This window comes from Chrysoperla carnea, chromosome 2 (assembly GCF_905475395.1).
Source record: "Chrysoperla carnea chromosome 2, inChrCarn1.1, whole genome shotgun sequence".
Lineage (NCBI taxonomy): Eukaryota > Metazoa > Arthropoda > Insecta > Neuroptera > Chrysopidae > Chrysoperla > Chrysoperla carnea.
In genome coordinates this window covers 78,161,151-78,175,933 of record NC_058338.1, presented here as the reverse complement: position 1 = coordinate 78,175,933, position 14,783 = coordinate 78,161,151, and the positions used below count along the sequence as shown (strand labels likewise).

Below are 14,783 nucleotides of genomic sequence, written 5' to 3'. Positions count from 1 at the left end.
ACTATGATTTTGATACCTTGTATATATGTAATATACAAGGTATATATATGATATATGTAGTATATCAAGATATATTAAGTTTAGTCCCAAGTTTGTAATGCTTAAAAATATTGATGCCACGGACAAATTTTTGATATAGGTGTTCATAAAATCACCGAATTGGTCCATTTCCGGTTGTCCGTTCGTCTGCCCTTCTGTCCGTCTGTCTGTGGACACGATAAGTCAAAAAAGAAATGAGATATCCAGCTAAAATTTTAGCGTGTTCAGGACGTAAAAAATGAGGCTAAGTTGGTAAATGAGCAACAAAGGTCAAAGGTAAACCGTTAGAGAAAAAAAAATATAGTGTTCCTTATAAAAAAAAAACAACTTTTGTTTGAAACATTTTTTTGTATACGCTAATGTTTATCTGTGAGGGCGCAAATTAGAACAAAATTTTGCTATCCATTTTCTCCAAACCTATAAAGGATAGAGAGTTGAAACTTTACAGGTAGCTTTAACTATAGTGATTTTATAAAACATTAACGACGAACAAAAAAAATTCTAGTAACTACTTTTGAAAATTTTCGAAAACAAAATAATTGGCGGCCTTCTAATTTACAAAGAAACCATGAAGGTACTGATGTTCAACATTTTCTACAACAACAGGGTATTTCAACAATTAACTCAATCAATTGTTTGTTTTCACTTGTTAATTTTATTTTGTTGTGCTATATCTAAAATTGAATATTGCCATCTCCTTAAGAACAAGTATAATAACTTCTTTCATGAATGACTGACTGTATAGATTTACCATCGATTTACCATTTAAAATGTGTGGGGACTTAATGAGTACCACCACCTTTTTTATAATTTTACCTTCTACAAGTATTTAATTTTAAAAATACAATTAATATTTCTAGTATTGAATGTGTATTTGTTGTTAAGTGTATTTATATTAACAACAATGGTATCGTTTAAATTGTTAATATTATGTGCAATTATTGGTAAGTAATTATAATTACAAATGTCATTAATTTATTATAGAAACAATTAATTAACTGTTTATATAATTATAATAATAAAATTAATGATTTTATTAAGATCTTTTGTCATAACTTTTATTACACGTCGACAAACAGGTAAATGTACCTAATTATTTTAGTACCTTATTGAGGTGAACAAAGCATCTTTTAAAATGATTTAGTAGATTGGTTTCGTGATTATATTTTGGTTAAGTAAAAGACTTCACACTGATTTTTTGGGAATTGGGTCTCGATCAAATTTGCTCATAATGCGAAATTTTGTAGGTCTCTTAGCATCCTGACCAAAAGTCGCAATGAATCCAATGCAAAAGTTTTTGATTATGGGGACATTGGAATTTCAATATTCACTGCGTTGAAGGTATATGTGTTTTCAAAAATAATTTTCCTTGTTATGGACTGTACCATCAATTTGGATCATCGAGTCTTTTGTTCAGGAAAGCCAAAATCTATAAAATATCGTAATCTGAATAAATTTGACTGAGACCTAATAGCTAGAAGATTAGTGCGAGGTTCTATAATAAATTAATGAAGATCTGTTGTTATTTTATACAAAATATTGTTTAAAACTTCCGTTACATTATAGTCCGCGGGAAAGTGTCGTTTTTGTTAAATTATTAATACATGCTTTAAACTTTGTGAGTGGCTTACCTTTTGGTGAGATTACCAAACTTTCTCTCTACGAGTTTTTTCGAAAGTGATTAGAAAAAAGGTATCGGGGAAGTTGTCGGACCCAACTATCACCTCGAACATGCCGTACTTAAGTATTTTTGCTTTTCGATACATACAAAGATCACTTTTGCTGAATTGTTTAATAATTATTAATGTTAGCAATTGGTCATTGTTTCCAACAAATTCTCTGCGGCGTTTTTCAAGGCCAATAGCTGAAATATGACGTTACAGTGCTTATTTGAAAACGCTGCACTTTCGAAAAAAAGTTGTAGAGAGAAAGTTTGGTAAACTCGCTATAAAAACCACTCACGAAGTTTGAAGTATTTATTGATCATTTAACAAAAAGAGTGCTGTCCCACGGACTATTATTATTGATGAAATCGCGCTTTTATTAATATCGGTTGTTACTGACGATGTAAACAAAGTGATCAAGAGTGGAAAGGTGGAAGCAATACAAACAGTAGTTTGGTTTGCTAGCTTCGGAAGAGCATTTAATATTCTAATTTGAATTTTTCTTTTAGTTTAAGTATTTTTCTAGAGAATCTTCTATTCTTATACTTTTTAAAGTTTTTTCAAGTTTCTTCGCCACTTTCATTTTGTGTTTAACTTTCATATATAAGAAGTAAATTCAAGTAAACTTTTACTTTATAATTTAAGACTCCACTGGCTTCTGCCTTTGCATTTCTAAAATAATATTATTTTTTACGAAAGTTTTCGTTTCTTGAATGTTTTGGCATCGTAGCGCTTACACGGATAAACCGATTTTTATTTTTTTTTTTTTCGTTTGAAAGGAAATTTTATCGAGAGTGTTCTTAGATATGCCTCAGGTGCGAATTTAGGGTTCCATTCCCCAAATATTTGTCAGGGATTTTTAAAATTTTGTAAATTTCACCTGTTATACAATACATTCATATAGTTTGAATATTCTGGCATTAGATATCTGGTTGTAAATTAACATTTTGTTGGAGAATGTTGTGGAACAGGTTAAGCATGTTGTGTGGTCACGTTTAAACACTTAGAAGATGTTTTTATGCCATACAGCAGGAAATCGTATTAGGATAATACATTTTCAAATAATAAAGGTCAAGAATTATTTTATTTTGGCAAATAGATATTTTTTCTTTATAATCGTAACGGAGACAATCGCGCGATCGGGGAATAGCTTCATACCACCATATCCCCACATGTATTTGTTTAAAAAAGAAGTTATTATTTTCAACGTAAAAAAATAATCCACTGGAACTGGATTTAAATCTTTTAAACATTAAGTTATGTGAGACTTCCAAAAAATTTTCAAAAAATTAAGATACAACATATTTGAGCCCACGTCTTTGTTTTCCCACTGAATAAAATGAACATGGAGTCGATTAAAAAGAGGTTCTTAACTCAAAAAATAAGATGAAGTCTGTTAGAAATCCATGAAATTAGACGACAGGGATATTTATTAACATCTGCCAATTAAACAAATAAAGAAATGCTCTATTTTGACATCATATATATTTTCCCACAAAAATCTTACAAATATGCATGCAATATTGCCTATATTACACGATATTTAAAAAAAATGGGTGTTTTGATTTATCCATGTTTTTTTGAAATATTGTTGAATGTAGGCAATAAGCATCACATTTATGTAATATTTTTGTAAAGGAACCATTTTATTGTAGTGAAATAGTGCAACTTGAAAGTTGAATAAAATTGGAAAACATGGCATTTATTATTGGGCCCAAGACAAGTTAGAATTATATAGACCGTCTAATAAAACACTATCAGACCAATAATCAGAATTTTTTAACATTGGTTTTGTACTCGGAGTATATAAAAGACTTGAAATGACTACCATTTTAGTAAAGTTATCTGGAAGTGAAGAAATTGGACATTTTAAAAATATGTTTAAAATATTTCTTAATACAATTTTAACGTATTACATAATAAATGAATATTACATGTACACTTTTTATTGATTTTTTTCTGTCATTATAAATAATGAAAATTGAAAGTGTGAAAGTCATATTTTTAGATTTTTTGGATGATAGAAGAATGGTTGCTTGTAAAGGTCGACTACTTACGTATAAAATATTATATTTGTTTTAAGTGTAGTCCGTAAAGGCAGATTGACTGGTTTTTTTTGGTTTGTACAACATTGTTAAGCCTAAATTACTAACAAATTTTCACATTTAATATATTTAATTCTAAATTTAAAAAAAATGTCACGAACTGAAAGCTTTTGCCTGTTAAAAAAGGCTGAAAATACCCATCTTCTTTTAAACCCTTACATTTTACTTTGTAAAACATTTTTGTTTTTAAAATATGTTAAAAACAGCATTTTTATTGCTTTTACTTGAGAGAGTCTTCAAAAGCATATGTAGGGGAACGGGGGGGGGGGGGGAATGGGAGCTTACTAAAGAATATTATTAATAAAAGTCATAATTTCTATAATTTAAGTTTTTTATTCATTAAGAACGTAAGCTCTACTTATTTGGTTACCAGAAAATCTCAAAAAATATTAAAACTACCATTTCGGGAAATGGGAGCCAATGGGAAATCTAAAAGACTATACACGCTAGGCCAGCTTTATCAAACACTAGCTGTGAGCTACCCGTTTCGCTGGACAAAATACAAAGATTATTGTGTTACAACCTTCACTTCATATGCAGTCACTTACCCTCCTTTTGTTCACAATTTCATCGATATTACATTAACCTCTAAAATTATCAGTGTTCCTCTACTATATTATGCATGTATTATACATAAAAACCTTTCTCTTGAATGACTCTATCTCTTAGAAAAAATCGTATCGAAATCAATCAGCTAGTTTTAAAGATTTAAGCATACATAGGGACATAGGGACAGAGAGCAAGGAGCGACTTTGTTTTATACTATGTGTTGTTGATATACGAAGATACTCGAACGTCATGTACACAATTACGAGTATTAGAGAAATCCATTTTGAGGTCGCTCCCATTATCCCATGTTCCTCTACAGCGTGCATAGAGGTAGATTACTGCGACTTTACCTGAATATGAAAAATATTAACTCTGGAGGATTTATGTTGGTTTTGGAAGTCAGGAGAAAACAATAAGGTTTCAAGAATCTTCCAATCAAATTTGGAGAGTTGGTCCAAATTACACAATCGATAATCTAACAACGTTAAAGATATATGAGCATGGCAACAATAATTGATTTATAAACGACATATTTTGAAAGTTTTTGATAATTTTCACTTGAAACGAATGAAAAAAAATTAAAAAAAAAACTTTTTAGTAGAAAGTAAACGTATTAGCAATAACATAGAAAAGAAAAAACCAAGTGTCCATCCATACAAGGGATGTACAGGAGCAGGGTAGATTTAGGGTTTAAATTATTTTTATCTTATTTTCAACTTTGATAATAAATTTTGTTTTAACTTCATAAATGTCGACGAAAAATAAGAATAAAATTTTTCGATATGTACCTTAGTTTTCGAAATATCGAAAGCTAAATAATTAAACAAAATTTTCCATTTTCGATATTTTGAAAATTATGCCAGATATCGAAAAATTTTATTCTTACTTTTCGTCTTATATCGTCAAGTTATAACATAATTAACAATCAAAATTGAAAATATCAATTTTTTAAAATTTGTGCCTTCACTATCGTGCTCATACATCCTTAAAGCTACATTAAAAACAATATAAGTACTTTATTGTCCGAAATAATACAATAACTTTCATCAATTACTTACTTTCTTTTTAATAAAATATCTTATAATTTCTAATTGTAATTTAATATTTCAATAAATTACTCAGAAAAAAAAAAAACAAAACAAAAACAAAAACAAATAAAGAAATACATTTATAATGATTTCTTGATGTTTATAAACCATATACCTACATTATTCTATTTACTATACTTTGTGGTTCGCTCTAATTAATTCTCAACGAAATTGATCAGTTCAGACAATATAAAAAAAAAACGCATGTAATTAGACCAAGAGAGCTAGGCTTTGTGAAGTAGGTGAATGATTTTATTGGGGAGAGCGAGGGCCTTAATAAATCAAGCAAGACATGGTAAACAAATGCGATTTATTATACCTATTGGATATTTTACATTTATATATCAAAACTATCGGAAATGTGTTAATAACAAATCATCGATTTATAATAATTATAATATATCCATTTATATTACATCCTGGACAGTTTTTGGCGGTTTATTGATGTAATAAGTTGATTGTTGGGAAAGTTAAATACTTGAAACCTACAATATTAAAATCTTTGACTCAAAACAAACTTGTTGCGAAGAAAAAAACTCGTTACGTATCGACAATTGTCACTACTGAAGACATTCACATGCATGAAGAGAGTGAATTCATGTTTCGTCAGGTAATTAATGCTTCGTCCATATGAAGACACTCCTTGAATAATCATTAAATATGTAAACAGATTTTAATCGATTCTACATTGAGGGGGGGAGGAGAAGTTAAAAATAGTTCAAAAAGGAACCATTTTTGAACGCAAGGGCTAAAACCTTCAGAACCCAACCAACTTCTCTATATAGTGGAGTCAATGAGTGTTTTTACTTGGAAGTCCTCAGGAACAGCTCCGATTTTGATGATTTTTTTTTCAGAACGATTCTTTTTGTATATTATTTAAAATCAGAAACATTTCAGATGGGGGAAATAATCTGGAGGGGGAATAGCCAATGTCGTGACTGATATATCGACTCCCAGCCTAAATCGCTAATGATAGAAGTTTGAAATTTCGAGAAGTTATTGATTTTATACTGTAAATGTCACATAAAAAAGGATTTTTCGAAATTCATCCCCTAAAAGGGTGAAATAGGGGATGAAAGTTTGTATGAAAATATATAAAATATTGAGTTCATTTCTTAACCGATTTTAAAAATTCTTTCACCTATATAATGCTACATTATCAGCAAGTAAAATGGGCTGTATTTTATTTTCAAAAAAATTAAGGTTCCGTAGCAAAAGTTAAAATCAATTAAATACTGAAACCAACATTTTTGAGTTCACTACGTTCCCATCTGAAATGTTTCTGATTTTAAATAATATACAAAAAGAATCGTTCTGAAAAAAAAATCATCAAAATCGGAGCTGTTCCTGAGGACTTCCTAAGAAAGCCTGTTTTATGTATTCATTGACTCCACTAATAGTCGACAAACTCAACCTAACCAACTCGTACATAATACTTGCAATACAGAAAATATAGAAAACTGTTCGGCTGTATTTCATAAAGCACTTAATTATAGCACTTTATTTTGATTGTTTATGTGAAAGTTTACGAGCATTTTAAGACTTTATTGTATATTATATATTTTTTCCTCTCAAATCAGGTTTCCCGAATTATTACTGCTTATTTATAATCGCTTTCATCTTAATTTCTTGCAAGCACATAATTAGCACTTAATTAGCACGCTTAGTTTATACTTGATTAAGCATTCGTTCTAGTTTTAGATAGGCCTGATTTTTAAACCCGTTGTTTTGCAAAATTCGATGCTTTCGTTTATTAACTAGGCAATTCATCGATCCTGATGTTTAGTACTTAATAAGTACTTAATTGTGTTTCCTTAACATTCATTATTTCATTATTATTTTCATTGCGTTGCTAGTATCACATACAATGTAAGCAACAGTTGAGCTGCGGTGTAAGCTATAGAGCACCTAATTTTAGTAACAGAGCTCGAATCTGAGTAGTGGATAATTCAGAAGGAATATACGATTAATAATTGTTTTATTCAAAACTCTTGTAATTATGTTTGAGGGAAATGTACTCTCTGCATTTTAAGACGTTAGACCTTGAAAATGCACCTAAAAGACCTCTTAATAACTGTAAATAGTAATTGGCTATTACTAGGTGTGGTTACTCGTTTCAATGTCATATAAAATAATTATACAAAGAATTTTAACTTAAGATATTTCAATATAAGCAATAATCATTACTGTTGTTAATCAGTGGCGGTTTTCTTTTGATAAGTATAGAATTATAGCTTTGAAATTGTCTAAAGAAAGTAGATTTTTAACAGGTCTTGTTGATGGCGTAGGAGAAGAACAAAAATTAGTTAAAAACATTTTCCTTTTTACACGACTTACCAAACAAAAAAGGGAGTGTAACTGAACTAAAATGTAATAAAAAAGTTGTATTACAGTTATGTCGACTCGAAAATGGTCGAGTAAATGAGCGACCTTTCGCTTTGTATATAGAAATAAATGGATAAAACTTGTTTTATACTTTTTACTTTGATTTTTGCCATGGCAGTCGTGCTTTTTAATATTTTTAATTTTCCTTTCTCCAATTGAAACCTTTCCATTCGAGATGTGCTTTGGATTTAGTTTATACTGCTTTATATTTCATTCAATATTAAAATTTAATATTTTTTTGTAGCTAATGCTAAATTTGCTGAAATTTCTTGAACTGATAATTTTTATTTACTCATCTTCCTCTATTGTATGTTATCTATTTCGCTGCCTCCATGAGAGTATTACGTATTAAATTTTCGATTTGTTTCATGTTTCAACTGTTGATGCTTGAAATACTTTTTTTTATTAAAATACTCCACTGTGCCTAAGTAACATTGATTTCAGTGATATACATTATTAAATATGGTTAATAAATAATAAGTTGTTTCATTAGGAAATTATTATTGAGGTGACAAAAATATAATTGTATTTCAATACTAATAAACATATAGGAAATTGTTTAACAGAAAAAAATTAATTAGTAATCTTATAATCAGAAAATGGCTATTTATGGAATGATATTATGTTGAAAGAAAACACTGATTGAAAGTTCAACTTTTTAATGAAAGTTAGAAGCAAAATAATCGTATAAAATTAACTTAAGACGGTTCTCTACACTTTTTTCAATGGCGTGAAATCATTATTTGATTGGCGTGCAACTTTATAATTTTTTAAAGGTTCCTCTTAAACATTCGTTGGTGGACAAAAATGTTTATAAAGAAAAGCGGTTTTCCAGAAAAGAATGGGTAAAGTTACAATTTCAAGCACTGCGATTATACCGTTTACTCTATCGATTTGACATTTGGATATGTTATATGTACCTACTCATATTCTATTTGCCGTGTGTACTTTTATTTTTCGAAAATCCTGTTAATTTTCACAATTTTCATTATTTACATTCAGATATAGTGGAATACGAAAAAGGATCTAAGTGTGAACAATAAAAATTGTGAAAATTAACAAGATTTTCGAAAAATAAAAGTAACCAGGGCAGATAGAATATGAGTACCTATAACCTTTAACCATTCTTATCTGGAAAACCGCTTTTCTTTATAAAAATTTTTTTCCACCAAGGAATGATTAAGAGAAGTCTTAAAAAATTATAAAGTTTCATGCCAATCAAATAATGATTTCACGCCATTGAAAAATGTGTATAGAAGCGCTTGTATTTATTTTGGTAAATAAAAATGAACATTTTCAGACATGTTTTGTAAAAATTTTTGTCCTAAAACAATTTCTTCATTAGTTTTAAAGATTACTCTATTTCTCTCTTAATGTTAAGTATAAACATTAAGGATTTTTATTTCGGAAATTAAATTTTTTTTTTGAAAAAATCAACGATATCTTTTTACCTTTCTTAGCTTGTTCACAAGCTTTTATGTTACCTACTTCTGTTATCTATCATAAACTCTTTTATCCACTATTTGAAACGACGATGATACACTAAAATTGCTATCATTGTCTCCAACTAAGCTAAGGAATTTATATATATTCTTTACGGCGGTAGTATCGAAATTCTATTGCGCAGAGTATTTTTTGTATTTCATAATGTGGCTACCTAAATGATATAAATTTGTATTTGGTGGGATATTTTTTATTAGAGAGTTCGTGCATACATTACTATAGTGCATAGAATATACTTCTATTTATTCAAGGGTTGCTAAAACCTAACTTGAGCCCGTTCTCGTAGTTTGACTCTAAATTACCAACTATCTCATGGGAAAATGACTTTTCCAATATTCAACATTGTGACATCACAGTCAAAGCTGTTTATAAACTTTCAGAGATGAGGAAGAATAAAAACTAGTCGAAGTTGTAATATTGATAACTTTTAATATAACTAATAAACTAATTTTTATTTTACAGGTGTAGCATTAAGTGTACCACAAGGATCAAATCGAAAGAATCAATCAAAAGAAAATGCACGCCGAAAAGCATCGCAACCATCTCAAATTGTTGAAGATAGTGATGAAGAATTAACAGATCAATGCCCTGAACCAAATGGATATTTTGCCGATGCTGAACAATGTGATAAGTGAGTAAAGAAAGTGGTTTAATTAAGAAAGTTTAATTTATATAATGCATCCAAAAAGCTACAAGTATATTTCTGGTCCTATACCTTCCTTTTTCTTCATAAAATTCTTTTGAATTTAGGTGGAAAAAGATCTAACAAAAATTACAGAAACTGACAATTTTGAATTTATCTTCGTTCTTCGTCGTCTGTATCTCCAAGATGTTTCTAAATTCAGTTTTTAACACATAATTGAATTATTTAGTAAAATTTTTTTAAATTCGGTGTTAATACAATTTCACTTGAACTAGCAATTCTTAGAAAACGAATGCTCCTATTGGCTGTAGTCATTAACAAAATCCTAAAAAACAAATATTGCTATAATTTTACTTTATACCAAAAATGCTAGCAGAAATGTGATCTTTGAAGGAAAAGAGAAAATTTGCTTTGATAAAATTTTAACAAAAATGTTTATTTCCGTAGATATTATGACTGCCGAGATGGTGTTATTACAGAAAAACTTTGTCCAGATGGTATGGTTTTCAATGATTTTAGTTCCGAATATGAAAAATGTGATTTACCATTCAATATAGATTGCTCTACTAGACCTAAACTTCGTAAGTATTTTCTTGATTTATATTCATAAAATAGTCTCTGGCTGGACGAGTAACATTTCTTCGGCTTATAATAAAAACCTCGAGTCAAAAAAAAATTTATCAATTGATTTTTTTTGGACAGAAATACGGATTTTTTTAACCAATAATACAACGAAAAATGTTCCTAAGATGCAGGGCTTACTTAATTTGTTCTGCGTGCACTTATTATGTAAAAATACTAAGTTTTCTATCGAAAAATGTTTGCAATTCTTCACTTTTCGTTCCCGACGATTTACAAGTCTCCATATTTTAAGATAAATAATTTCTTATTATTAATATGTTGTTCATTTCTGTCGAATATCGATGAGGTAAACAAAAATGTGTGTTTTATTATTTTAAATTACTTAATTATTCTGTTCCCTGATGTGTGTCATTTTTTTAAATCATGAAATCATTACATACTCAGTGCCGGATTTACCTCTGACGGGGCCCCAAGCAACGTCAGTTGTAATTTACTATCTAAATTACAACTTTTTTCTACTTTTCTCAGTCCCAAATTGATGAATGACATCATCAAAGTCAAGTTTTTCAAGCTTGTCTTTTTCGATAAACAGTAAGCCTAAATCACTAACTTTTTATTGACACATCGATGAGCGTAAATAATTTTTGACGCGTTTAAATGCGCTGAACGATCTCGCCCCTGTACTATTAGCTATCGGTATTGTAAGGAATAGCCTGATGAGGCATTCAACATTTGGAAACGCTGAAAACAGTTCATCCTTGAAAATGATTTGGTACAATATATATATTGTTGACATGGATTTTTTCTTTTTTTCATATGTTATTTTTTTTTTTTTTTTTTGCAAGAAATTGCTTCCTTTGCTTCCCGGTAAATCCAACACTGTACATACTCTTAGTTACTCTTGTCCATAATGCACTAAATTGGTTCAGTATCACGTATACTGAATGTAAATGCACAAAATCCTTACAAAAAAAGGAGGGCGGAAGTGTTTCCATTTTGAGGAAAAACGTTTTAGGCTATATCTCCCTAACCGTGGACTTAAGACCAAAAATAGTTAAAAAACTTTATTGTAGATAATTAAATTTCTTATCTTTGATGCATGTACAATTAAATGGTGGAAACGCAATTAAATTATGCAATATATTAGTTATTAGTATATATTATAGATTTATTTGCGCTTCCACCAAATTTACTCGATAGAATCATTTAAACGAATGAGACGTGTATTTTTGGAACATAATATAAGAGCTATTATTAATTTGAACGATAATCAATAATCGATATGAACGGTGATCAGATAAATTTTTCAAATAAAAAACGTTCGATTACTGAGATTATATCGTCCCGCAACCCGACAGTTAGAGAGAAAGTTTTCGTTCATGCATAAGTGAGCATTTTGATTAAACCTCCATTAGCATAAAAAATCTTTTAGTTATCGTTTAATTGTGTAGATAGTATACGTCTCAGGCTATCGCTAGAATTGTACTTTTCTCATAATGTTTTCCTACTTCTGAAGTCATTTATTTATTTAAATAATCGGGCAACTCCCCCCTAAAATTTTCAGAATTGATTTAGACTTATTTTAAATTCATATTTAAAAAAATCAAGCTAGATAGATGGATGATATGTTTTCATAGATTTCTCTAAAACTAGTTGGTGAAAATAAAAAAAAACTAAGTAAGTTCAAACCTTAATAAACTATCCAAAACAAAAAAAATTATGAGCACGGTAGTTGGAACACAAATTTAAAAAAACAAATATTTTCAATTTTGATGATGAATTATGTTATAAGTTGACAATAAAAGACAAAAAGTAAGAATAAAATTTTTCGATATCTGGAGTAATTTTCGAAATATCGAAAATTTTGTTTACTTATTTAGCTTTCTCTACATACATGAAGTTACAAAATTCGTCATCAAAGTTGAAAATAAGATACAAATATCTTAAAAGTAAAGTTGCCTTGGTGCTTGTACTACCTTTATCATGCAAAATAATTTATTCCTATTTATGACAGTTTTCCCAGCAGTGTTATAATATGGCGGTTAGGTTTCCAGATTAGGCTCTAAAATATTCACTTTGTTCGTATTTTTTTTTCAATATTTTAATGAATCTTTTAAATTCCAGAAAAACCAGATCCAAGTTTACATTGTCGTAGAAAGAATGGTTACTTCTCACATGAAGAACCAAATGTCTGTGATAAATTCTACTACTGCGTTGATGGTAAATTCAATATGATTACATGCCCTGATGGATTAGTTTACAATGAAAATGCTGGTATCTGTTCATGGCCCGATGAAGCAAAACGTAAGGGCTGTTCATCTGGTGATGTATTCCAATTCCAATGTCCAAAAGTAAATGAAACATTTGGATTAACACATCCACGATATGCTGATCCAGAGGATTGTCAATTCTTCTATGTGTGTATTAATGGTGATACACCACGACGCAATGGTTGTAAACTTGGACAAGTTTTTGATGAAAGACAATCAAGATGTGAATGGGCCAGAAAAGTACCTGAATGGTTAGTAAATTATTATTGTATACTTAAATTGAATACCACTCATATACTCATTTCGAATTTTCTAGAGTTTTGTTACCTACAAACCGTTATATTAAGCAGATTACGTGTGAGTTTTCCCATTTTTCCAAAAAAAACCACTACTACATTTTCCGGGGCTAATATTTTCAGCGAACCATATTTTTTAGGGCTGAAGTTAGAAAGCCATCGAATTAACGCCAAAAATTTAAGATGCCTACTAGATATTAAAATTGAAATTTCATAGAGATAAAATCCCAGTTAGGTAGATCTCACAAAGAACAAGAGAAATTTACAAAAGTTCAAAATTTTTCGAGTGGGTACGGAACCCTAAACTCGCATTTGAAACATGTATAAGACCACTCTCTATTAAATTGCCTTTTTCCTTAGAACCTTCTCCAAATTGAACCGATTTTGATCATCATCGCCTATTTTTGAGTCGTTCCGGGTACCCTAAACTCGCACTTGAAACATAGCTAAGAGCAGTCTCCATTAAATTAACTTCAAACAAAACAAAAAAATTCAAATCGGTTCATCCGTTAAGGCGCTATGATGCCACCGATAGACACACAGACAGACAGACACATATAACGGCCAAACTTGTATCATCCCTTTTTTGGTTCGAGAGTTAAAAAATACTTGTAAAGAAACAAGCTTTTATTGTACGTGAATTTAGCTTTTACAAATACTCAAGTATGATAATTTATAGGAAGAATTATTTTTTACTTTTTAGTACAATAAAAACTTATTCCTTAATAAGTATTTTTTTTTAAATTTTTAATTAAAAACAAACAAATCAAATACGGCGGAAGCGGTGAAAAAATTGTCCTGCTTACTATAAATATGCATTGTCATCCGATTTACATATGCTTTCAAAATCTCAATCGGAAACCGGGAAGTAAGTCAAATTTTGTGAAGAAAAATAAAAGCTTTTAAAGGGGTTTTCTCTAGCCAAGTCTATAACAAATAAATTTTAGCAAAAAATTTAAGAACATTAATCCCATCTGCTTATGAATACTGGATTTAAATTTAAAAAATGTAATTATTTTATAGTGCTGATTGGTACAAAGGTCAATTGACCGATGAAGAATTGGATCGATTGGAAAATCCACCAACCACAGCCAGACCAAGTGGAAATGCACCATCACGTAGAAAGAAGCCACACCGGCCATCTCAACGACATGCTGAAGAAGAGGCGTAAATGTGGAGAAAAATATAATTTTATATTTTGTAATATTTTTATATTGTACCCTAAACATAGAAAAGAAAAACCTATCAGTCAGTGCCAAACATTGATTTATATCAAATAACAAATGATTATGTATTTTATTTTTGTGTTTTTTTAAAAAAAAGACTTGTAATTTATTTTACATTTTATAATAAAATAATAAAAAATGATAAAAATTCCATTAATAATTTAATTAAAAGTTTTAAGATTTTTCAGGCACCCTATTAAAATTAGCGCGCTAAGCAAAATGGTCGTTATAATGGTCGTTATATTCATTTTGCAACGAAGTATAAAATGCAATTTTAGAAGTCACATAATAATTGAGGAGCCGGGTGGGAAAACAGCAACCATATGGTTACGCTCTTTTTGCTCCGATGGAATATTTTAGATTCCTATAGTGTTATTTATCTACAGTGTAAATTTTACTACCAAACGACTAAAATTGAGGCTTCTACATACAA

At 29.5% G+C, this 14,783-nt stretch overlaps 1 protein-coding gene across 1 annotated transcript; it reads left to right on the top strand.

Annotated features, from left to right (window-relative positions):
* The first annotated feature begins 868 nt into the window (after window positions 1-868).
* On the top strand, window positions 869-14,439 carry LOC123293539 (protein obstructor-E-like). The gene is made up of 5 exons (XM_044874398.1): window positions 869-983; window positions 9,796-9,964; window positions 10,424-10,557; window positions 12,683-13,079; window positions 14,148-14,439. Exons 1-5 carry the CDS (start codon window positions 944-946, stop codon window positions 14,293-14,295), a joined length of 888 nt encoding a protein of 295 aa, XP_044730333.1. The 5' UTR covers window positions 869-943; the 3' UTR covers window positions 14,296-14,439.
* The last annotated feature ends 344 nt before the right edge of the window (window positions 14,440-14,783 follow it).